Raw genomic sequence first — 26750 nt, 5'->3', positions numbered from 1 at the left:
TCAGTGACTCTGCCTTAAATACAGGTATAATATGAATACAAGTATTACATTCCGATTGCCCTACCCTATCTGATAGGGTTAAAAATTGTATAGGGACTTCACATAACCCCATAAAAAGAAGTCACATGGAGTATGGTACAAGATATGGGAGGCTATTACAAGTCACCAACAATGAGATCACAGACTGAGGGAATTTTTCATGGAGTTGTGTTACTATCTTGCAGGATAAGAGACACTTAGTCCCGTCCTGCTAAAATCACTTACTGGCTTTATCCATTTCATCCAGAGCAGGCCAGAAATTGTTTCTGACCATTTGATGATAATGCTCACTTGTAACTGTTCCTACATTACTGTCAAAATCTTCAAGAAAGAAGAGGCTGATCACACCAGCTGCCTAAAAGCCATACCAAACTGTGATTCACAGTGGGTGCACATGGCTCTATTGGGTCACCTTGGGGTTTTCCTGTCCCCGGATACAACAATTTTGTACGTTAATGAACCCACACATATCAAAATTTGCCTCATCACTGTAGATTATTCGTTTTGCAAAATTGTTGACCTCTTTTTGTTTTGTGAGAATCTGCTCAGCAAAATTTCTCCATTTTGAATGATCTGGGGGTTTAAGATATTGTTTGAGCTGAATCTTGTATAGGTGCATAAGAAAATCCATTTTTAAACTTCATTGCAAAGGGGCTGTAGAAATTCCTGATTGTTGAGAACGACGTTGAAGCGACTTGGGAGGACTCATAGTCCCATTATCCTGCATCAGTGCAATATTTTACTCCACACAATCTGTACAATTTTGTCCGAATGATTTTATGGTTGCAATAGGTGCGGTTTCCTCGAATTTCTTTATCAATCCCAGAAATGTTGCTGTAGGAGCATTATTATGCCAGAAGATCCCGCAAAGTTTATGAACAGTCTCTGCATAGGACTCACTGGTTCTGTAATGGGTATTCACACTGATAACACACTGAGATCAGCTCCATGTGCAACTGCGATCTCAAAATACACAAACAACGATTGATCAAGTAATGCTACAAATGTAGGTTTGCCTTTCCTTAATCTACCTTCTGTGAGAAGGTATTGCCTCCCGTATGCCTACATTTCACTGGAATCCATACTGATCTTCCCCGAGGTTGGCTTCTAGCAGCTTTCTATTCGTCTCTAAGGAATTTGTTTCAATATTTTACAACCATGACTTACTAAACTGATAATTCACTAATTTTGACACATCAGCACCTGCTTACTTTGGCACTGCTATTATTATTTTCTTCTTGAAGTCTGAGGGTATTTCACCTGTCTTATAGATCTTGCTCACCAGATGGAAGAGCTCTGTTATAGCTGGCTCTCCCAAAGCTAATGGAATGTTGTCTATTCCCAGGGCATTCTCGCTTCCCACGCCCGGGTTCGATTCCCATTGGGGTCAGGGATTTTCTCTGCCTCGTGATGACTGGGTGTTGTGTGCTGTCCTTAGGTTAGTTACGTTTAAGTAGTTCTAAGTTCTAGGGGACTGATGACCATAGATGTTAAGTCCCATAGTGCTCAGAGCCATTCCCAGGGCCTTGTTTTGGCTTAGGTTTTTCAGTTCTCTGTCAAATTCTTCATGCAGTATCGTATCTCCCATCTAATCTTCATCTGCATTCTCTTCCATTTCCATAATAACTGCCCTCAAGTACATCTCCCTTGTATAGACCCTCTAATACTCCTTCCATCTTTATGCTTTCCCTTCTTTGCTTAGGACTGTTTTCCCATCTGAGCTCTTGATATTCATGCAGGTGGTTCTCTTCTTGCCAAAGGTCTCTTAAATTTTCCTGTAGGCGGCACGTATCTTACCCCTAGTGATATATGCTTCTACATCCTTTCATCTGTCCCTCTAGCCACTCCTGCTTAGCCATTTTGCACTTTCTGTCGATCCCAATTTTGAGACGTTAGTATTTGCTTTCACCTGCTTCATTTACTGCATTTTCATATTTTCTCCTTTCATCAATTACATTCATTGTCTTTCGTTTTACCCAAGGATCCCTACTAGCCCTTGTCTTTTTACTAACTTGATCCTCTGCTGCCTTCAGTGTTTCAACTCTCAAAGCTGCCCATTCTTCTTTTACTGTATTCCTTTCCCCTGTTCTTGACAATCATTCCCTAATGCTCCCTCTGAAACTCTCCACCACCTCTGGTTCTTCCAGTTTATCCAGGTCCCATCCCCTTATATTCCTGCCTTTTGGAGGTTTCTTCAGTTTTAATCTGCAGTTTGTGGTGTCCTGCCCACTCGTGTCTATAGGGTACCTAAAGGAAGCTGCTTTCTCACATAGCCATACAACAATTCAAGCAAATCACATTAATGGTTTTCTATTACAATAAAGTCGATTAACAATACTTAACTTTGTGTCACAAGCAATTGGTGACTTGCAAATAATTATGCCCACTCATGTCTTATAGGGTGCCTAAAGGAAGCTGCTTTCTCGGATAGCCATACAACAATTCAAACAAATCACATTAATGGTATTTATTACAATAAAGCAGACTGACAATACTTAACTTTGGGTCACAAGCAATTGGCAACATGCAAATAATCAATGTCCTTCGCTATATATAATGTCCATACAATTAAATCACACACGTTGATATGCATCACAAGTAATGGCTCTTCTAGTGCGTGGTTTCTAGTCTAGGTCTGTTAGTGTGTCTGCTAGTGCGCATTTTCTACAGTCCGGCCAGGGCTGCAGAAGCAGTGCTTATATTCTCTACGGATAGAGGCCACTCCTGTTGTGGTGCGGTCCTAGTCAGTGAACTATTGGCTGACATCATCTCACAGCCTTTCTGCCGGCACTGGAACACATTCCTTCTCCCTCTCCCAAAGTGACAGACCATCATATGGAAAGTGCGACAATGGGAGGGAAGGGGCCAAGACCGTGAGCACATCACTGGACTGGAAGCTGTGGGTGCAAGGGACGTCAAGCTTGCAGTCGTACCCCACAATCCAGCCTTCGCTCTGGCTAAAATGTCCCCCGGAAAATGACCAGAAAGGTAAGCGTCCACCTCCTGATGCCATGAACCAGATGAAGATGGCAACTGCTGCAGTGGGGTGGGTCCAACTCCCTCGGTGGGACGAGAGGAAACGGAGTAGGGGAAGGCTCTGTCTCCATGGGGTCATCCTGCGGTGTAGTGATGACACCCTCTGGTGGCTGCTGTGGCCGCACTGTCCTCCAGATCCATGAATCTGGGGGAAGAGATACTGAACAATTATCATGCACATGACAGAGGTTAAGTTGATTTTGATGGCGGCACTGCAAGCCATTTGCACTTGAAATACGATGCATGCAAGTACCAAGTTGACAAATGATCTCACCTTATGCCCACTAAAAACCCTGTAAAAGACAATATCATGAGGCACAAAGTGATAATTGCAACCTTCCTTCGGCGCTGGATGCTGAGGAGGGTGGAGCAGTGTCCAATGCCGGCAGCTGTGAAGAAATTCCACCAGCGATGATCCATCTCGTGGGTGCAAACAATGTTGTTGTTGTTGTTGTTGTTGTTGTTGTTGTTGTTGTGGTCTTCAGTCCTGAGACTGGTTTGATGCAAGCTCTCCATGCTACTCTATCCTGTTCAAGCTTCTTCATCTCCCAGTACTTACTGCAACCTACATCCTTCTGAATCTGCTTAGTGTATTCATCTTTTGGTCTCCCTCTACGATTTTTACCCTCCACACTGCCCTCCATTGCTAAATTTGTGATCCCTTAATGCCTCAGAACATGTCCTACCAACCAGACCCTTCTCCTTGTCAAGTTGTGCCACAAACTCCTCTTCTCCCCAATTCAATGCGAACAATAGGAGGTGAGAAACAGTTGCAATGCTCGATCCCCCATGTTTGCAGAGCAAAATTTGGCCATCTGCTGCTTGAAGGTTCTGACAAAATGTTCCGCTTTGCCATTTGACTGTGGACAGAACAGTGCACTAGTTTGTTGCTGTTTGCCATTGCGTTCACAGAATATTTGAAATTCATTGGATGTGAATTGAGAGCCGTTGTCCAACACTATGACTTCGCGTAAAACTTCGAGGCAAAAAATAGCGGACAACACCTGAATTGTGCTACGTGATGTTGTTGAGTTCATTGGCACAGAGCACAGTAAAAGCAAACTTGATATATGAGTCAACCACAATCAACCAGAAAGTGTTCCAAAGAGATCCTGCAAAGTGCCATGGCGATTGTGACTTCGGTCAAGCACAGAATTTTTGTAGTAGAGCAGACTGATTTTCTGCACATGTGTGACACTGTGATACCATCTGTCTATTTGGGTGTCCATATCCTGCCAAGTACAGTGTCAACGCACTAACTGTTTCATATGAACAATCTCCCAGTGTCCTTGGTGAAGTAGCAAAGCTTTAGGCATCAACACCTGTGAGTGTCCCATGTCATTTTGAACAAGAATCGCACAGAAAGTGAGGTTATGCCGACATGCTAAGTATCAGCACGCTATGGAGTTCTTTATGCTATGCAAGTAATGAGGCTAAGATGTGCGGATGTATGTTAACAAAATGTTCAAATCTGAACCAGCTTGTGTATCAGGCCCATGCAATTTTTCTAAAATTTAGTGGAAAAGATTGAAGCAATTCAGAATCCTGAGCATCAACGTGACAACAAGATGCAGCAGAAGCATCAAAGTCTGTATCAGGGCCAACTGGAAGACGCGAAAGTGCGTCCACATTACCATGTTGTGCTGTCAGACGATACACAATACACAACAGCAAAGCCCATCTTTGTAATTTTTGGGAAGTTCGTACAGGAACCAGTTTCATTATATGAAACAAAGACTGCAAAGGCCTCTGATCCATTACAAAGCAAAATTTTCTGACACAACAATAAAGGCGGAATTTGTCTGACACCATACACAATACCCAAAGCCTCTTTCTCAATTTGTGAATAGTTACACTGAGCTTTGGACAACACTTGTGATGTGAAAGCAGTAGGCCTGTCTTTATCACCAATTCTGTGCAAAAGCACTGCACCTATTCCTAAAGAGGAAGGGTCAACTTGCAATACAACTAGTCTGTCAGGATCATAGTGAACTAAGCATCGATCACTGAGCAATGTATCTTTAAGTTTTTGAAAAGCCACTTGACACTCATCTGTCCAAAGAAAGGGGATATTCATTTGACGGAAGCTATGCAATGGAGCCGCTATTCACACAGCATTCAGTATGAACCAAATACAATAGTTCATTTTCCCTAAAACTGACTGCAATTCTGCGACATTGTGAGTGACTCGCAAATCATGTACAGCTAACAAATGCAACTGAGCAGGATGTACACCTTGACTGTTTATGACATGACCAAATTACTGCAACTCAGGTTTAAAAAAAAAATCACACTTGTCCAGCCTACATTTTAGTCCTGCATCAGATGCCACACGAAACAAAGCATGTAAATTTCCAGTATGTTCTTCAGGTGTAAGACCTGCTAGGACAGTATTGTCGAAATACTTTTAACAGTTAGGCACTTGTGCAGTCAGCTGTTACAAATATCGTTGTGAAATGATGAGTGCAAAGCACTGCCAAAAGGCAAATGCTAATATTTAAACAAGCCAAAATGAGTATTCACTATGCATACTTTTTGATATTCTTCATTGAGCAGTACTTGAAAATATGTGTCACGCAAATGAATTTTTGAAAAGTGGCATCCAGCACCTAATCTATCTATGAGATCCTCTGGGTGTGGCAATCGATAAGTATCAATTACAGTCTGTGTGTTGACCGTAGGCTTAAAGTCAACATAGTGACGAATGCAACCTATAGTGTTTGGGAGCAAAACCAGTGGACTTGACCAATGACTAGCTAGCATGGGCACAATAGCTCCGCTATCATGCAATTCTTTAAGTTCATCCGCGACTTTGTCCCATACTGCAATGGGAACAGTTCTGGCACAGAAAAACTTTGGCTGAGCGTTGTTTCTCATAGTAATATGTGTGACAAAATTGTTGGCCTTGCCTAAACCTTCAGGAAAGAGTTGTGGGAATTCTTTTGGCAAGCTGGCTACACTGTCTGTTGCATGGAATGCAGACACTGGCAACACATTGTCCTAAATGTTAAAGCCAAACAAATTAAATGAATCAAGACCAAATATGATCTCACAATCGCGTGATTGTAGCGCAGTAAAACTCACTTTTTGCGTATGCAAGTGATACATAGCAGATAAAGTACACTTTCCGAGAGCAGGAATGTCTTGTCCATCATAAGTCGTCAGTTGCATGCTAGTTTTAGACAGGCGAAGGAAGCCAAACAGTTCATATTTGTGACAACTTAGCAATGTGACAGAGGCACCCAAGCCCAACTGAAATTTCACACATTTCTCACGAAGCAGCAAATTGACAAAAAGTTTGTTTGACCAGCATATCACTGAAGAAACTGCATGCTTGCTACTTTTGCTAATGCCCACTGCAGACTTTGAATATACTGCATTAATGACATGGGCCTTGTGACTCGATTTTTGTGAGTGGGCCGAATTCTTATGTTTGTTCCATTGCAAACATATGGATTGTACATGTCCTTTCCTACCAAAAGTGTAACTCTTTGCTTGTTGGGATGGGAAGACTTGGCGTTTGAGCCACGAATAACACTGAGGCAAAGACTTAATTCTGTTCGCCTGACTAGCCACCTGTTAGCAAACTGGCAAAATGCTTATGCGCATGGAGTGTTGTTTACTCAGCATTGCTAGCTCAAGCTGCCGCCACTGAATGGGCCGATCACAAACAAATGACTGAACCTAACAAATAGCTGGCTGCTCAAATTTATTGGCTGACACGGCATCTGAATCGTACAGATCTAGTTTTTGCACTACTGCTGAAATGATGGATCAGACTGTTTCAAAGTCTGTTCTCTGACTTTGACATCAGGTACATTGTGCACAATCGCATCACACAACATAACATCTGAATGTAAAGCACTGCAAGAACATTTGAATTTGCATTTCCTTGTTATACCCTGAAAATCTGTTTCTCACTCGCCATAAGTTTGACCTGACCACTTTCTTCAATTAAAGAATTGATACCGAGCTGCTGCCACATTCACTTGATGGTCATAATAGTTAGTTAGCAAGTGTACCACCTGTTCATAAGTGTGTTTACTCAAAGTGGCATTAGGAAATATCTTTTGAGTTAAACGGAACACTACACTTCCTACCGTTGTTAATAAATGCGGAAGTTTCACAGTTCCTGATACTTTGTGAGCTACTGTGTGTGCCTCGAACTGATACAACCACTTCTTCTTGTTCACAAAACTGTCAAAAAGGCGGTATAGCAGTACGTGTTGCTGTAGGTAGTGCTTGTTCTGATGGGTGCTCAGTGTTGGCCAGTAGCTGCTGCACTGTGTTGAGCAGGGTGGAGATTTGCTGCATCTGGAACTGAAACATCTGCATCAGCTACGATGCATCTAACACTTGCAGGTGTGGCACCTGAGCAGCGAGATGCGATAGGTGGGGTGGGCATGTTGAAAGAGACAAATGCAAGAAACAGACAAGTCAAGCACGAAAAATAAGTACAAAAGCACAGAAAATTTCTGTAATGTTCACCTGGTTACAGCAAAAAAAAACTGTTAAAGCAAGTAAATGCTCCTGCATCAAAAAGACAAGAGAGAATTAGGCACCAGCAAAACAAAGAACAAAATTCTGTGGCCAGCAGGCACTGGGTTCATTGTATAACTTGTCGCCAATGTGGTGTCCTGCCCATTCTTCTCTTATAGGGTGCCTAAAGGATGGTGCTCTCGGATAGCTATACAACAATTCAAGCAAATCACATTAATGGTTTTTATTACAATAAAGCAGATCGACAATACTTAACTTTGCGTCGCAAGCAACTGGCGCCACACAAATAATCAACATCCTTCACTATATATAATATCCATACAAGTAATTCACATATGGCTCACAAGTAACGCTTCTTCTGATGCCTCTCTTCTAGTGCATGGTTTCTAGTCCGGGTATGCTAGTGCATGTCTTCTGCAGTCCGATCAGTGCTGGCAGAAGCAGCACTTATATTCTCTTCGGATTTTCTTTTTTATATTATAGATAACTGCATCATTCGCAAAAAATCTGAGGTCACTGATTCAAAAATGTTAACAGCATGAGTTCCAATACAATTCCTTGGAGCACATCTGATGTTACTTCTGCTTTTCACTCTCCCTCCAAGTATCACTCTGTCTTCCCAACTGATAAATTCTAAATCTAGCCACAAATTTTGTCTTATGTTCATGTGATTATACTGTTGTTAGTAAATACTGGTATGGTACACAGACAAATTTTCTTCCTGATTGTCTAAATCCATGTCTTTCAGGATGTAAGACAAGTGCCAGTTATGTTTCACATGAACAATGTTTTCAGAATCCATTCCGGATGGCATGAAGGAGTTGATTCTTTCCAAAGTATATTTGACAAGAGATGGATGTCAATGAATTGTAACAGTAATTTTGCTGATCATTTGTGCTACTCTCCTTGTAGACAAAGATGATCTGTGGTCCCTTCCAACGTCTGGGCACTGTTCTTTGTTCAGCTGATTCATAGTAAGTTATCATTAAAATGGGAGCTAACTCAGCCACAGTTCCTACATTATCCATGAATTTCTGGATCCTAAGTTTGGTTCCAAATTTCTTTGAGTTTTGTGAGAGATCTTTAGGGTAGATTCTGCTATGGTAATCACTGAAGGCTACAAATATTGCCCCATTGACAAACAAACATATTTCATTCAGAATCTCACAGTCTATGGTCCTATGATCTGCTTTACATCTACTATGCAGCAGCCCCTATTACCTTAGAAGTTTCTTTATAGAGGCTGTTTACCAGGATATATATCCATTGTTTGACCAACTATTCTTTTCAGCTTGCGCCACACTTCCACTGCATGCTACACACCAGAAGTAAATGTTTTGTTTTCATCTTTGAGAAGTGACACAACTGCTTCTTTATCTACCTTACTGAACATGTAAACCTTTCTATTCATTTTAAATGATCTTTGTATCTGGGTAATCATGGTTGATGAAACTGCCTATGATCACTGATATCCACTTCAACATAAATATCCTCAAAGAGATCAGGAATATTTGTCGCAACTAGATCTAATATATTTCCATCAAGTGTGAGTGCCCTATTCCCTCTAACTAGTTTTCATAGAAAACTTTTAGTCCTATTTCACACATTGTTTTATCATGCCAACTACTTACAAAACTGTAATTATCCAATCGATTATGAAAGCCACATCAAATATTAACAGTACGATTAGCGAATTCTGTTTTGTCAGAAACTATATTTATGTAAATAAATTGCATGATTAAAAGTGGCCAGCTGCTGCTTTTTCCTCTGCAAGAGTCAATCTGTATTATAAGGGAACGTGTTTTCCAAACTTTTCGGTTATATTTATGGGTAAGCCTGGTGATCGATATTCTATTTTAGGCTCACTCCAGATACTGAGTCTTACTGAAACAACTCACGTGCAGGTTCAGTTTCTATCTTGGTAGATCTGCGGTTCTCATCTACTGTGACAAAGACACAATCCTTATTTCCTGTCTGCCTATCCTTTGCATATACACTTAGAATTAACCCAAAAATTTCACTGCTGTCACCTTTCTGTATGTAGAATTATATGAACTCCACAGCTTTTTAACCTGTTTCAACCTCTGTTTCAAATACTTTAGCATTTTATCACCAGGATTTTAATCGCAGCGTCTGTGGGACACATTTCTCTGAGAACTGACTTCCACAGCTACCAGAACCTGAATCTGATGTGGAGTCACTTAGGCTAAAAATTCCTTGTGCACATCCCACACACACTCAGTCAAGCCAAATAATTGACAAACCAACCTATTCGACATGTCGAATAAGGCCATCAGGTGTACACACCGTGGGCACAAAGTGATCCTTCCCATCACTTGTCTCCATTTCCCTCAGGGATACAAGGGATATAATTATTCACTGTATGTTCCACAATCAATGATTAACAGGTCCATATTGTTACAGAGGTAAAGTGAAACTCACTGGCTAAATTTCACTTCCAGTGGAGGACAGCAAGTCTAACTTATGTAGGGGTTGTGTGTAATGCCCTAAGTTTTCCCAGGTCCCTGCCTCACCTATACAGGATCCTAGACATACCACTGACATGTCACTCACAGCCTATAGTATTTACTGGCGAGGAAAGAACTTGAGATAGTTTTGGTATCTCTGGTACTTGACTCTAGGTAGTTCACCCAATACACCCATTCCAGGCAGTTTCAAATCGCTTGATGATTTCCAGCTGCTTATAAGCAGTAATCGAGTCATCCTGTGCTCTAGAATAGCATTCACAGTGGCATTGCCTTCTCAACGGTGCAATGTTTATTTGAACACTAACAAGTAATTTAGTACCTTCCGCCGCGGAAGTCGAACACACAGCAGAACAAATGGACATGGTCAGCCCATAGAGGGCTCCGCCTCCGTGGCAGCTATTCCGGGCAGTGAGTGCGCCACCGCTAAGCCACGTGCAGACAGCGGCCAATAGCCGCTCCCTCCAGTTTCATATATAGGGACCCGCTCTGCACTAGTCCAGCCAGTCTGGTACTCGCTCTGGATTTCGTTTCTATCTCGGCGGTAATGCGTTCTGGTCGTTGCTCGTTGACATTTGCCTGGCTCTGGTTCCAAGTGGATTTAGGTTTGGTGTTGTGGTTTACACAAGCCTTCATTGTTTATCACTTCCTTGTTGTGTCGCTCATAGTCGGTCGTGGTCGGTGGTTGTCAGTTGTTGTTGGTCTGTCGTCCGACTCGTCCTGTGTTTACCCGGTGGTGAGTGCTCCACTGCCGGCGGCTTCCCCGCCTGGCGGCTCCGATCCACAGCCCAAGGCATTCCCGCTGTTGGTTGTGGTTACCACAAGTAACTTCAAATCAGTCAAGCTTGACTGTGTCTTAATTTCAGGATCTGCTACTCTTCTGAGGTCGTATGTTTATTTTGAAGTTAAAACACACAAAAGGTGGTTTGTGTTATCACAAGAAAAAAGCCCAGGACAAAATTAACAAATTCCTTTTGTAGGGGTGGGGGATGGTACAGTGCTGCTAATGGGATTGTGCAGAGAGGTTAGGGCGGCTACATGCAGCCAGGAAGTTATCACTGTAAGGGAACAAGATGCAAGACCTGTCCCATACATCCTACCACCAACATGTATTCCAGTCTAGTCACAAACATCATCTATCCTGTAAAAGGCAGGGCTACCTGTGAAACCAGTCCTGTGATCTACAAGGTAAGCTACAACCACTGTGCTGTATTCTATGTGGTCATGATAACTAACAACTTGTCTGTCTCCATGAGCGGCCACCGACAAACTGTGGCCAAAAAAAACATTGGACCCCTCTGTTGCTGAGCATGCTGCCCAGTACATCTGTCATTTCGATGACTGCTTCACAGGCTGTGCCATCTGGATCCTTCACACCAATTGTGCAGTGGGATCACTCCCTGAAATATATCTTATGTTCCTGTAACACTCCTGACCTCAACTTTCGTTAGGCATTGTCCTTACCTATCTAGCCCCTTCCCTGTTCCCATTCCAGCACAACACAGCCCTCTATTCCGCCAGTATAACCAGTCTTTCCACTACTATCCTTTACCGTTACCCCCCCCTCCCCCCCCCCCTCTCTCTCTCTCTCTCTCTCTCTCTCTCTCTCTCTCTCTCTCTCCCCACCACTCCCATTTAACCTTTTGAGCTGCCCTAACCTCTCTCCTCTCTGCCTCGTTGCTGCACCCTCTACCCATGCTCCTCCTCCTCGCCCCAGCCTCCTCCACCCCCCACCCGGTTGCCTCTCCCATCACCTGCTGCTGCTCGCAATCTGGCTTATCTGCCAGAGACTGTGGTCATGTGTGTGAGTTGCATTTGCCTGAGTGTGTGTGTATGTGGGGAGGGGGAAGGGGGGCTGGGGGTTGGACAGAGATCTTGTTGGCCGAAAGCACATTTTGTAACAGTTTTTTCTTGTGCCTTTCTGCAACTCAGTATCTCCACTATATGTTGAGTAGTAACTATCATTTTCATAACATTTTTACATTCCATCTTGGATTTTCCATTGTCAGAAATATAGCTTTAATGTGTAAATACACAATAGGCATTGCTGCAAAAATTTCTAGGAAAGCACAAATATATTTTAGAAGTGACACTCACAAACTGGAAAGTACAGAATGTATCATAATACAAATGTGCCTCAATACGATCGATGAGCAACAATGCGAAAACAACACAACAGTAAAATATTGGAATCTACAATTTTGAGCTAGATCTATCTGGCCCCAATGGTCTCTCACAAAAGAAAACTAAGAAAATGTGTGAAATATACAGATTTTTCATTTAACTGAGCTTGTGACACCTGCACTAGCATATCAAAAATGAAAACTGTAATATCAGTTTACCCCTTTGAAAATCACTAAAATCTGAAAATTGTGAAGGAAGAGAAAGAACATCATTCACTCATGGTGATGAGCAGTGTGGCAATGCAAAAATCTTTTTAAATAAAAACTTGAAGCCTCAAAATTATCTGCAATTACATTCACTCATACCTTTATGGGCACATAAACTTACCACGAAAAACTATAGTTTCGAGACGGGGAATATGGGAGTTAACAGCAATAACTTTGCTGAAGATTCTATGAATAAGTGATCTTAAATCTTGAAGTGTCGGTGAGAAATGCAGTTCAGAGGACCCTAATACTGGTTCAACTTCCACTGTAATTAAAGGTATCTTCCAGAAATAATCATCTTGATAGTCTTCTTCATAATTGTTGCCCACCTACAAAGAGGAATTTCATATTTTTATTATGTCAGCATCAACTGAAGAATTTACAACTGTAAAATTGATGCTACAAAGCTGCAACATAACTAAAACGACTGTCTAACAACATTAGCACAAGAAACAAGAAAGAGAAAGCCAAATCATTATCTGGAAAGAAATATATTACAATCTATGAGTAACAGTCAAAGTAGATATGTTATGTACTGGAATATAAATGGTTTAAACACTACACATATTACAGTTATTTCCTAAACAAGCACTGATTTACTGAGGACGCAATTCAAATTTTAAACAAAATAAGAAATTTCAGGTTAGCAAATAGATTTTGCAGAAGAAACCAATCATGTGGATGCACATGAATACTTCTGAATAGTGACATTAAATATGAAATCAGAAATTGTTTTAATTATCCAAATAAAAATATTGTGTTTGAAAACTACTGTGCTGAAATAATGGACTTACCATAAATGTTATAGTAATCTTAATATACGGATCCCCATGGGCCTTAAAAACTTAGCTCTTATTATTTAAAATTAACAGTATTTTCCACCTGTCCTTGGCAGAATGTGATAATAATATTGAAATGAGAAAATACTTCCCAATGTTCTGTAAAATTATATTTATTGTCACGAACCAGCTTTCAGCTTCTCAGGTCATCTTCACTTGTTACCTAATATGGTCACCCATGACCATTAAATTTTCATCTCCCTTCACTATCTGTATAATTTCTTTTATCTCATCATACATTTCATCAACTTCTTCGTCATCTGCAGAGCTAGTTGGCATATAAACTTTAATGCGTTCACTGTGTTGTTTGTAGTAGCTTACGTGCACTCCTATTTTATTTTTTTAATTCATTATTAACCCTACTCCTGCATTACCCCTATTTGATTTTGTATCTATAACCCTGTATTCATCTGACCAAAAGTCTTGTTCCTCCTGCCACCAAACTTCACTAATTCCCTCTATATCTAACTTTAACTTCACCATTTTCCTTTTTAAACTTTCTAACCCACCTGCCCAATTAAGGAATCTGATATTCCACGCTCTAATCCGTAGAACGCCGTTTTCTTTCTCCTCATAACGACATCCTCTTGAGTAGTCCCCACCCAGAGATCTGAATGGGGGACTATTTTACTTCCAGAATATTTTACCCAAGAGGACGTCATCATCATTAAACCATACAGTAAAGCTGCATGCCCTCAGGTAAAATTATGGCTGTAGTTTCTCCTTGATTTCAGCTGTTTGCAGTACCAGCACAGCAAGCCCATTTTCTTTAGTGTTACAAGGCCAGATCAGTCAATCATGCAGACTGTTACCCTTCAGCTACTGAAAAGGCTGCTGCCCCTCTTCAGGAATCACTCGTTTGTCTGGCCTCTCAACAGATACCCCTCCGTTGTGGTTACACCTACAGTACGCCTATCTGTATCGCTGAGGCACACAAGCCTGCCCACCAACGGCAAGGTCCATGGTTCATGAACTAATGCGAATAATTGATTTATTGTATATGACGGTAATATCTGTTCCTGAAAGAACTGTTACTGTAGATGACCATGCAGCTACGGTAACTGTTCTTTCGGGAACAGATATTACCGTCATATACAGTTAAAATATGGCTTCCCGGCCATTGACCTTGTTGTGTGTGAACGCACACACTATGCCCGAACTCGTACGGGACTTGGTAGATTAATCTGCCACGAATAATGAGTATGATGGGCAAACATCTATTAGGCGCACTACCAATGTAGTGGTGCGGACATGTTGGGAATGTAGGTCTCAAGGGGGGCATGCAAGGGATAAGTTCCCGGAGGCGCACTATCCTCTGTACCCTCAGTGGCTCAGATGGATAGAGCATCAGCCATGTAAGCAGGAGATCCCGGGTTCGAGTCCTGGTCGGGGCACACATTTTCAACATGTCCCCAATGAAGTACATCCAACACCTGTTTGCAGCTAGGGTGTCCATTTAAATATCATTTCAATTGTTTTGTTGTCCCCCACCCCCCCACGATTTTAGAAATTCCAATGGAATGTTATCTGTCCCTTCTGCTTCATTTTATTTTTTAGTCTTCCAAAGATCTTCTAAATTCAGATTCTAACACTGGATCCGCTTATCTCTTCCCTATCAACTTGCGTTTCTTCTATCATGTCATCAAACAGGTCCTCCCCCCACATAGTATTCCAATGTACATGCTCTTTCCACCAGTCACTCTCTCCTCTGCATTTATCAGTGCAATTCCCCTTGCACTCTTAACGTTATCACCCTTGTTTTTAATTTTACTGTAAACTGTTTTGACTTTTCTATATGCTGAGTTAGTCCTCCCTACAATCATTTCTTTTTCAATTTCTTCACTTTTACATGTAGCCATTTCGACATAGCTCCCGTCTACTTCCTATTCATTTCATTCTTAAAATGACTTGTATTTCTGGATTTCTGAACTTCCCTGAACATTTTGGTACTTTCTTCTTTCATTGGTAACCTGAAGTATTTCTTCTGCTACCCACGGTTTCTTCGCAGTTACATTCCTTGTAGCTATGTTTTTCTCTCCAACTTCTATTATTATCCTTTTTAGATACGTCCAACCTTCTTCAACTAAACTGCTTACTGATCTACTCATTATCACAGTATCTATAGCCTCAGAGAACTTCAAGCATATCTCTTCATTCCTTAGCACTTTCATATGCCATTTCTTTGTGCACTGACTCTTCCTGGCTAGTCTCTTAAACATCAGTCTACTTTTGATCATTACTAAATTGTGACCTGAGTCCGTATCTGTCGCTGGGTATGCCTTATAATCTAATATCTGAATTTGGTGATTCTGCCTGACCACGATGTATTCTACATTAAATCTATCAGTACCTCCGTCCCTTTTACAAGTATACCTCCTCCTCTTGTGGTTCTTTAACAGCGTATTCACGATTAGCATTCGAAATTTATTGCAGAACTCAATCAGCCTTTCTCCTCTCTTATTCCCACTGCCAAACACATATTCTCTCATAGGCCTTTCTTCCACTCCCTCCTCTACACCATCATTCCAGTGCCTGATGATTGTCAGATTTTCACTGCCCTTTATGTACTGGATTACCTGTTCAACATCCTCATACACTTTCTCTGTCCCTTCACTTTCTGCTCATGACATCGGCACATATACCTGAACTATTGTTTCCAGTTGGCTTGCTGTCGATTCTGATGAGAATGTCTCTAACAATGAACTCTTCACAGTAACTCAGTCTGTCCTACTTTGCTATTCATAACAAATACTACTCCCATTATATGTCACATCATTTGATCTCACCAGCCAATGACAGCCGATATTCACATGACACATGATGCAGTCAGCAAATAGCAACATCACTGTTAAGTAAAACAAACAGCAGATGTTAATGGTTTAAATCAATATACATACAGTATAGCTCCAAGTAAAGCTAAGCTTTCACATATGACATTGGTTGTCAAACGTGTGATTATGCAGGGTCCTAAGACTGCAGCATGATTTGCAGCAGCTGAATATTTCTGGCAACAACGATAATAAATTTCACAGCTATGCACCGAACATTTCATGAGTTACCTTACTGAATACATGTTCCATCGAGCACTTCAACTTCTTGAAAGCCAGTTACATGTTAAATTGCTCAAGAACTGAACTCACTCTTTTTTGAAGGATAATTATATTTTTGGCATCGTTATTTCATAATTTATAATCTATGAAAGAACTAAAATAAATATGAAAAAATAACCTCGAAGTGCGGTCTTTTAAAGCATGTGTTACCCTTTAAAAAATATATAACACAAATGAGCCAGTAAAATTTTAAATAATGGCTAAATGGCTGGTCTTCCAGGCCCAAAATTTTTCTAAGTGGCTGGTCCTCAAAGTGTTAAGTTTTGAATGACAGTCAAATGTTCCATGATTCAAGAAATTCATTTCCCATTCTCACACGTATGATAATTCATCCTATGTAAAAAGAAATTTACTTTGAAAGTAATGCTTCTCAAACCACCATTCGCAATATTTTCTTGTGGTCTATTAGAATTGTGAACACCTGTGACATCATACTCAACAAAAGCAGTTTGTTATTACAAAGTATTGCATTATCTTCATCTTGAAGCCTTTGACACATTTTGTTGTTGGCAGACACTTGTGTGTGTGCTGCATTTTGTTGTTGTAAATAGCACAGTTTCTTTGGAACTAAAGTTTTATTTTGGTTTTATTGTCTCATTTATGTTTTACTGTTGAATTATTATTCTATTATTCTGCAGCATCAGGCAAAAGCAAGGAACCAAGATGGTTGGAAGACCAAAGCTAGTTTGATCTCTCTCTCTCTCTCTCTCTCTCTCTCTCTCTCTCTCTCTCTCTCTCTCTCTCTCTCTCTCTCTGTGTGTGTGTGTGTGTGTGTGTGTGTGTATGTGTGTGTGTGTGTGTGTGTATGTGTGATGAATGATATCATAACTAAAATGATTGTAAGATTATTTTTGCAATACCTCGAACTGCATTATAAGTTCCAGAATGTGGTTCAGTGATCGCATAACTAGCTCATGCAATTGTTTGGACATAAGGCTGGAAATGCTGTTGAAAAATTTTTGAACTAACTGCAGTGACTCCCCAGCATGCTCTGGTACTAGCTGCCGCCAACTATCACGAAGGTGCAGAAGGATCTCAGCACACTGGATCAACCATCTATAACAGAATAAAACATTGCCACTGAACAATAATATGTATTCAAACAGGATACAGCAAATGAAGAACACAGTAACAATGAACTGGTTGTGAGACACATACCACACATGAATTTCAGTGAAAGAAGTGATGGATTTGACATGTATGATTAGGAAACCTTAAATTAGTAACAAAAAGGAGACATGACTAATAATCAACACTCAGATGCTGAGCCTGCTGCAGTCTGGACTTGTAGTGAAGATGATTTAGCCCACATCCTACAACTTCCCAACTAAAAAAAAATCCACCTGCTTCTTTTCAAAACAGGAAGTCACTTTCCTGGATGTTAACATCTATCTCTTCAAAGAATACATTCAAAATCTGGTCTGCATCAAACATGCAACATGCAGTATCTTTACTCCCCTAAGTGTGTTGTCCTCCCTCCTCCCTGCAGCTTCATCAAACATTTATATTCATTGTAATAATACCTACTGAATACAAACTCTATGAATACTAAAACAATGATGTGGTACCCATGTTAATTAAGTCAAAAATAAATCACCAAGTACCCCCCAAATCGTGAATACATATCAGATTATTACCCTATGACTTTCCCTTTCTCTACAATTTTTAAGCAGGCCGGTGTGGCCGATCGGTTCTAGGCACTTCAGTCTGGAACTGCACGACCGCTACGGTTGCAGGTTCGAATCCTGCCTCAGGCATGTATGTGTGTGATGTCCTTAGGTTAGTTAGGTTTAAGTACACTCCTAGAAATTGAAATAAGAACACCATGAATTCATTGTCCCAGGAAGGGGAAACTTTATTGACACATTCCTGGGGTCAGATTCATCACATGATCACACTGACAGAACCACAGGCACATAGACACAGGCAACAGAGCATGCACAATGTCGGCACTAGTACAGTGTATATCCACCTTTCGCAGCAATGCAGGCTGCTATTCTTCCATGGAGACGATCGTAGAGATGCTGGATGTAGTCCTGTGGAACGGCTTGCCATGCCATTTCCACCTGGTGCCTCAGTTGGACCAGCGTTCGTGCTGGACGTGCAGACCGCGTGAGACGACGCTTCATCCAGTCCCAAACATGCTCAATGGGGGACAGATCCGGAGATCTTGCTGGCCAGGGTAGTTGACTTACACCTTCTAGAGCACGTTGGGTGGCACGGGATACATGCGGACGTGCATTGTCCTGTTGGAACAGCAAGTTCCCTTGCCAGTCTAGGAATGGTAGAACGATGGGTTCGATGACGGTTTGGATGTACCGTGCACTATTCAGTGTCCCCTCGACGATCACCAGAGGTGTACGGCCAGTGTAGGAGATCGCTCCCCACACCATGATGCCGGGTGTTGGCCCTGTGTGCCTCGGTCGTATGCAGTCCTGATTGTGGCGCTCACCTGCACGGCGACAAACACGCATACGACCATCATTGGCACCAAGGCAAAAGTGACTCTCATCGCTGAAGACGACACGTCTCCATTCGTCCCTCCATTCACGCCTGTCGCGACACCACTGGAGGCGGGCTGCACGATGTTGGGGCGTGAGCGGAAGACGGCCTAACGGTGTGCGGGACCGTAGCCCAGCTTCATGGAGACAGTTGCGAATGGTCCTCGCCGATACCTCAGGAGCAACAGTGTCCCTAATTTGCTGGGAAGTGGCGGTGCAGTCCCCTACGGCACTGTGTAGGATCCTACGGTCTTGCCGTGCATCCGTGCGTCGCTGCGGTCCGGTCCCAGGTCGACAGGCATGTGCACCTTCCGCCGACCACTGGCGACAACATCGATGTACTGTGGAGACCTCACGCCCCACGTGTTGAGCAATTCGGCAGTACGTCCACCCGGCCTCCCGCATGCCCACTATACGCCCTCGCTCAAAGTCCGTCAACTGTACATACGGTTCACATCCACGCTGTCGCGGCATGCTACCAGTGTTAAAGACTGCGATGGAGCTCCATATGCCACGGCAAACTGGCTGACACTGACAGCGGCGGTGCACAAATGCTGCGCAGCTAGCGCCATTCGACGGCCAACACCGCGGTTCCTGGTGTGTCCGCTGTGCCGTGCGTGTGATCATTGCTTGTACAGCCCTCTCGCAGTGTCCGGAGCAAGTATGATGGGTCTGACACACCGGTGTCAATGTGTTCTTTTTTCCATTTCCAGGAGTGTAGTTCTAAGTTCTAGGTGACTGATGACCTCAGATGTTAAGTCCCATAGTGCTCAGAGCCCTTTGAACCATTTTTTGAACAATTTTTAAAGAGAGGCAACAAGTGAAACTACACATCTTGGATTCCAAGTAATGTGTGTTCACACCATTGTATTGAACTGGAGACCAAGAAACGATGAAAAGGCTTTGTCCCCACCGTAGCCCGCAGTGGGACACAACCTAACAACAGGCTGCTGAGTCCACTCACCCCAACTGCCACCCCACACCGAACCCAAGGTTATTGTGTGATTCAGCCCCCAGTGGACCATTCCCAGCAACGTCTCACACCACAGGAGTGAAACCACAATGTTTGCGTGCCAGAGTAATTATGGTGTATGCATATGTGGAGAAAGTGTTTGCACAGCAAGTGCCTACATAGTGTAAATGAGGCAGAAGAAGGGAAACCAGCCTGCATTCAACGAGGCAGATGGAAAATCATCTTAAAAACCATCCACAGACAGGGCGGCACACCGGACCTTGACAATGCTCCAACCAGGCGGATTCATACCAGAGACCAGCACACCTTTCTGCCCGGAAAGCAGTGCGTTAGACCGCACGGCTAACTGGGTGGGTGTTTACACCATGGTTACCTATGAAAGAGTTGCCAGGCATCTTTCTGGAGAGACAACTCAGTGTCCCTCCCGCAGTCACATTTTAATGCATTCACATGCAGTTCCAATCAACAGCACTGCAAGAGCAGAGACCAGTAAACTGGCACCAATACAATGCTTTATGCTGGTGATTGGAGACCTTGGGGAGGGACGTTACTTTTGGTATATACAGAATAGGAAACCACCACAAAACACGGTGGTGATGAAAACCAAAAGGAAAATTGATGAAAGAAAGGAGAAAGGACATGGAGAAACAGTGATTGGTAAGCAGAGACCACAAATTCTATCACTTGTGGTGATTTTAACAAAAATCATTTGTCACTTATGTGAGGAATGGAAGTGAAATGAAGTTTTATACGGACATGGAACATGAAGTGATTCTTGAAGTTTTCCCGGCGTACTGAATATTCTATGAGGTTTCAGGATTGCAGCTGCGTCCTGTCCACCAGTGGCGGACACTCACCTGAAAATGGCTGGACAGTTACCACCCGAAATATTGTGGCAAAAAGACAACATGATCTGGCTGCAATCCCGGAATCTCACAGAATATGGAACATGAATTATGTTACAAAAAGGTGCAGTTAGCACAAGTCTTTTATCTCAAACTGAGGGAGATGTGTCGGAATTGTCTCACAGGTAGCTGTGTCTGGAAACCCAAAAGCCACATACCAGAGGCCAATGACACAGCTTAGCAGATTGCAGGTATAATGCTTGTTTAGTGACGGCTCACTGTCGTATGGCACTGGATGAAGGACCCCCTTGTTAGCAGAACAGCAGCACCTTCCATACATGTCAAGCTAAGTACTGCATTCTTTCATTTTCAACGCAGTTTAAGTGAGCTCTCGGCATTTGTATTAATTTGTGTAGTTAACTGTGAATGAAGTTACCCAGAACAGTATATCTTTTTTATGTCTCCACTGACATGTTCTGCTTTATTCCCCCACCCCTAACAAAAATGTTTATCTACCACTAAATCTATGTCTGGTACCCATGGCATAAGGTAATATGGGATGACGGAGAATGGAGAGATTGTGGTAATTGCAGGGCAAGATCAATGTCATGTACTGTAGCTCCACCTACTCTCCACCCACTACATCCTTTATCTTTGTACTCCTTTCTACTTGCCATACTTTCCCAAGCAATTCCTCTTCCCGCCCCGATAAGAGATCCTCGATTCCATGTTCTCCCAGTTTGTGTCATAAATTGGTGGCACAATATTGTTCTGTTGACATTTTGGTCATGTATCAGTTCAGACAGTAGCTGTGTTCAAGAAATTGCAATTCTAACCATTTACAAACTCACAGAGGTTGTGTACGTGAACAAAAGATACACTGACATCTGTCACTGTTTCCTGGTGCTTCACTTTTTGTGCAGTGCATGTTAAAGTGTCAGTGATGCCTTTTACACTGTTTACATCATCTTCATACCTAATATCTTTCCAAAGTCTTTTCAATATTCCTGTCTTGTATTCATTTTATTGGGATTGTGAATTTGCTTTAAAATATTAAACATTCCACAGTTTTTACATATGTACGTCTACTCTTTGTAAGTTCAGCAGACTTAATATTAGTGATCAACTTACAGCAGCTCTCAGGTCATTCCGGCGCACGGTGGAGAGCAAAGATCCAATACCAAATACTCACGTGATCCCTCCCTGCTGACACAAGTATGGTAGTGGGGTAGAGGGTTGTGTGCGTGTGGGTGGGTGTGCGTGCCTGTACCAGTAGGTTGTATGGAATAAGCAGTCAATGGGAGGACGTAGCAGAATGGCATAAGTGGCAGATCAGTGTATCAAAGTGGACTGTTCAATGTGTATAAGTGAATGACGTAGCCATGTAACACAACGCAACAACAACAGTTGCAAAAAGGTCCTAATCAACAGGGACTGGGGACGATTGTCATGCACTGTTGATGACGACTCATTCAGAACCTGACAGTAACTGCTGCTGTCAGTGAATCCACATTCATCTCGACTAGTGAAGGGGAGAGCAAGTAATAGGCATCTGGAGTCGGATATCTTGAAAAAGGTCACCACTCACAGCAGCAAGTATGTAAAACTGCACGTCTCTGACAGGCCGAACAACACGAACTCGAAAGTATCTGACCGGTGGTGCAGGTGTTATCTGATGAGTCGCAATTTTCCCTCTTTTCAAATGATGTGAGACATCGAGTGCACCAGTGGCTCAACAACGAGTTTGACCTGCAGTGTGGGAGGGTGTAATTTGGGCCAGAGGTGCCCTGTGAACTTTTTTTGTAACGTGACTCAAATCCACTGATGCAGCTTATCATGAATTTGAACGGTGATGTTTAAATGAACAGTAGTTAACAAGTGTTGCTCTACCTTCTGTTTCCCGACGACTACGCTAAAACATTACCGTCTCCAACGATGACGGCCGTGTTCAAGGGGCTGCATGTGTACACTGTCACTTCGACTCTGTGCCAGAATTTGTCAAGTCACTGTGGCTGACAAGTGGTGGTGTGGTAGTCTCTCAGCACCACATGGCGAGACATTCACAACACTTGACGGTGGAATGTCCTATGTATCGAGGTGGGGCAGGAGAGTACAGGTGACGTGCGGCCTCAAAAGATAACATCACAGAAAGCTCCTGTCTCGATTACCAGCTACACGAATCGTAGGTAACATATCGGTGTACCTGTACAACTGCACTAGCTGCTAGACTTTTTCAATAATGATGAACGGATGAGTGATTCTTGACATTGTATGCAGAACTGAGATTCATAGAAAAGGATACCCCTGTCGAGTATGATAGTTCAGCACACCATCTCACTGTTTTTATCTCTGTTGCTGCCTCAAGGGAAACCGTGATAGTATTTGCTGTGCTGACAGGCTGTGGTATTCCAGATGTCATTTTATTGTTCTACTGTGGACGAGACCGTTTCCCCACTTGAGGTAGGTGACTCAGAATGGCAGAGCTGTTCACTGCTAACGGTTGCTATCCTTAATACCAGGTTGCTGCACAATCCTTATAATCACATATTGACACAGGTTTTAAAAATCATCGGTCATGTGAAATTCGAGTTTCTCTTATACTATAAGATATCCTGCAAACTGTGGATGAAGGGCAATGAGCTGAGTCTCTGTTCCTAGATTTATGCATAGCATTCAGTACAGCATCACACTGCAGCACATTAACAACAGTTCAACTGTACAAAATAGGTTCTCAGATATATGTGCATGGCTTGAAGGCCTTACTTAATAGAACCCCACACACTGTTTGTCAGAGACAATGGTATTGTCATAAATAATCCATCACAATTCAAGAACAGTGATGTACATAGCTACAACACTAGAGGAATAATGACTTTTATTACCCATTGTTAAAGCTGTTAGTGGTTCAGAGATGAGTTAAATATGCAGCAATAAAAATTTTTGATCATTTGCCCAGTAACATAAAATGCCTGACAGGCAGAAAAGCAAATTTTAAATCTACTTTAAAATCATTCTACTGGATAACTCATTCTATTCGATTGACAAATTTCTGCTTAAGAACTGGTAACCAGTAAAACAACACCTTGTTTTTATGCATAGTTGCTTGAGTAGGAATAAAATGATAACGTGTTCTTTGAGGTTAACAGTAATCATGTATACATATTGTGTACACTGACTCATTTAACATCATTTGTCCGGCCCTGGTAGTTCAGTGGTCAGAATGATGGAATGTCATACCTACCGGTCTGGGTTTGATTCCTGGGTGGGTTGGAGATTTATTCTGCTCAGGGACTGGGTGTTGTGTTGTCCTTATCACCATTATTTCATCCCCATCGACACGCGAGTCACTGAAGTGGTGTCAACTCGTAAGACTTGCACCAGGCGAACAGTCTACCCTTCGAGAGGCCCTAGCCACACAGCATTTACATTTATTTTTATCATCATTTTTGATAAAAGAGTCTTTCAAACGATTTACAGAACATGTAACCCACTAATTAATTGACTGCCCCAGTGAAATTTAATAGGACTGCTCTTGTTCTATATAATTTATGTAAATGATCTGACAGATGAGATGAGTAGTAATGTGAAACTGCTGACGATACTGTAGAGTACAGGAAAGTGTTTTCTTCTAGTGACTGTACAAGGATCTAAGATGACTTGGACAGAATTTCTATTTGGTGTGACATGTGGTAAGTTCTTCTAAATTTGGTGAAAACATAATTTAATAAAGATGAATAGGAAAAGCAATCTGATAATGTTTGAATACAGTGTTAATGGTGTGCTGCCTCATACAGTCACATCTGTTAAGTATCTAGATGTAATGTTGCAAAGGGACATGAAATGGAATGAGCATGTAAGGTCTATTATAGGGAAGTCAAATGGTCATATGCAGTTTCTTGGTAGAATTCTAGGAAAGTGTAGCTCATCTTCAAAGGAGACTGCATACTGAAAATTTGTACAACCCATTCTTGAACACAGCTCAAGGGAATGATACCTCTGGCAGTTTGGATTAAAGAAATAATTGGAGGAGTTGCTCAGATTGTTATCAGTAGTTTCAGTCAACACCATAACATTACGGAAATGTTCCATGAGAGATACAAAAATTTCAAGATTTTAGTTTGGGAGATCCTCATGACTATTCCTGTATTTTAGCATTGATTATGGTTGAGCTAATGCACTATTGTGTTGTACTGAATTGACATGGGTTCTCACAAAATAAAGTTTCAGTTTTGTAAGTCAGTGAATTATTCATGTAAGTTGCTGCAGATTAAGTTTGTGCCCCTATTTCCTAATTTCTGTTCGAGGTATTTGTTGGACTTTGTGTAGTATTGTGGATGCAGCGAAAAATTTTCTGATTTCAGTACAGGTGTTGCAAACACACCTCACCTCAGAGCTACACATCACTCAATGGAATACTCCAAGGAGAAGTCTTCCTTGGAAAACATTAAAAAGGAATTTCAACAATATAAGGAAAATATAGATTGCTACTTACCATAGAGATGTCACATTAAGTTACAGATAGGCACAATTAAAAGACATACACATTAGCTTTCGGTCACAACCTTTGTCAGAAGAAGAAAGAGAAACACTCACATACTCATTCACAGAAGCAAGTACACCACACGCACACATGACCATCATCTCCGGCAGCTTGGAACAGAATGCTGGGAAGGAATTTCAATTCAATATTACATAGATTGAGTCATTTGAGGTCCTTTTGTTGAAAAGGTCTACTGTATTTAAATACAACAATAAATCTGACTGTTAGACTCAAATCTATGATTACTCACTGAATTAGACGTAAGTAATATTACAGTTACATTCTGAAGAATAAGGTGGATGAGTGTTCTACGGTGCCAGAAGACATCTAACTTTATCCGGTGGAACCCTTGCAAAGTCACTCAAAGGCTGTTTTGAACAACAGAAGGCTTTACTAGGTGTGGTCATATTGAAAATGGTATGCCCTTGCCTTCTCTAGTCTTCGAAGTGACCTACTCAATAAGGGAATCTACAAGTAAACATAAGACTCCAAGCCACAATGCAGCTCAGAATTTTTTAGATTAACAAATCACTGCCAGAGGTGAAAGAAGTGGCAAATGTTGGAATGACTGGAGACTAAGCCTCAAACCCCTGGATTAGTAATGTGACATCTGACACTTACCTTCTGAGCCCTTCTGAGCCACACATATTTTTGTTATGTGCTACATACAGAAAAATATCACAAAACTCCAAATCTCAAATTTTTCCCTGCTGTGGTTATTGACCCCATATAATCCATACCCTTCCCATATGACTCATAAGTTTGCACCTTCCAAGCTTGTACTTGCACCTCCCTGTCACTAGCTACTGTAGTCCCATAACAGGTAAATCCTATTCAGTGAAAGAGAATAAACTATGCAACTTCTCTTTAGCTTCAACTTTAATGGGCAATCAACCCTCAACCACACTTCAAACGATGTGTGACTACTGGTCAGACTTCCGTAATGGCATAACAACCAATAAGCTGTAGGTGAGATCTGTTCACTAGCCAAGTAACCTGTAATGCTAACACAATGTGTGAGCTATGCCACATAGAAGTTAGTGCTTCCTCAGTTGTGCACACAATTTGAATTCCTCCTATCAAAATTACACTAGAATACTGAATGTACAAATTAGTTCTACACCATGTGCTCTGCTGCATAGAACAAAATTTCCTGTGTTTATTTGCTCATAGATTTTCAAGATGTAATTCATTAATTCAATCTATTGCAATATACATACAATATAATAAAAGGATAAAGAAGGCTTTATATATGTAATTTACATACTAAAAGAGGATATTACAAATTCCTACCTGGACACAGAAAATATGATTATCATCTGTCATAAACACAGACTTTGAGGAAAGAAGTTACAGTTTCATTGTAAGACAGTACCTAAAATCTTAAAAATTCCCTATCAGTCCTTTAAATTTTCTCTTTTACCTCTATTTTCTGCAAAAGTTATAATAGTTACATCTTCTGCTACACAGTGAACAAGTATTTTGTTCACT

The 26750-nt window shown here is 41.6% G+C and overlaps 1 protein-coding gene across 1 annotated transcript in view; it reads right to left on the bottom strand.

Annotated features, from left to right (window-relative positions):
- The window catches only part of LOC126336262 (dynein axonemal heavy chain 3), a 1127841-nt gene that overhangs the window by 1001036 nt on the left and 100055 nt on the right, over positions 1 to 26750 (bottom strand). The window contains exons 9-10 of the mRNA XM_049999758.1: positions 17261 to 17456; positions 12573 to 12780 (exon numbers count right to left, since the gene is read on the bottom strand). Coding sequence (XP_049855715.1) covers positions 12573 to 12780; positions 17261 to 17456 — 404 coding nt within the window. The remainder of the gene's footprint in view (positions 1 to 12572; positions 12781 to 17260; positions 17457 to 26750) is intronic.

Source organism: Schistocerca gregaria, chromosome 2 (assembly GCF_023897955.1).
Source record: "Schistocerca gregaria isolate iqSchGreg1 chromosome 2, iqSchGreg1.2, whole genome shotgun sequence".
Lineage (NCBI taxonomy): Eukaryota > Metazoa > Arthropoda > Insecta > Orthoptera > Acrididae > Schistocerca > Schistocerca gregaria.
The sequence above is the reverse complement of the archived record's forward strand: the minus strand, read 5'-3'. Positions and strand labels throughout refer to the sequence as shown.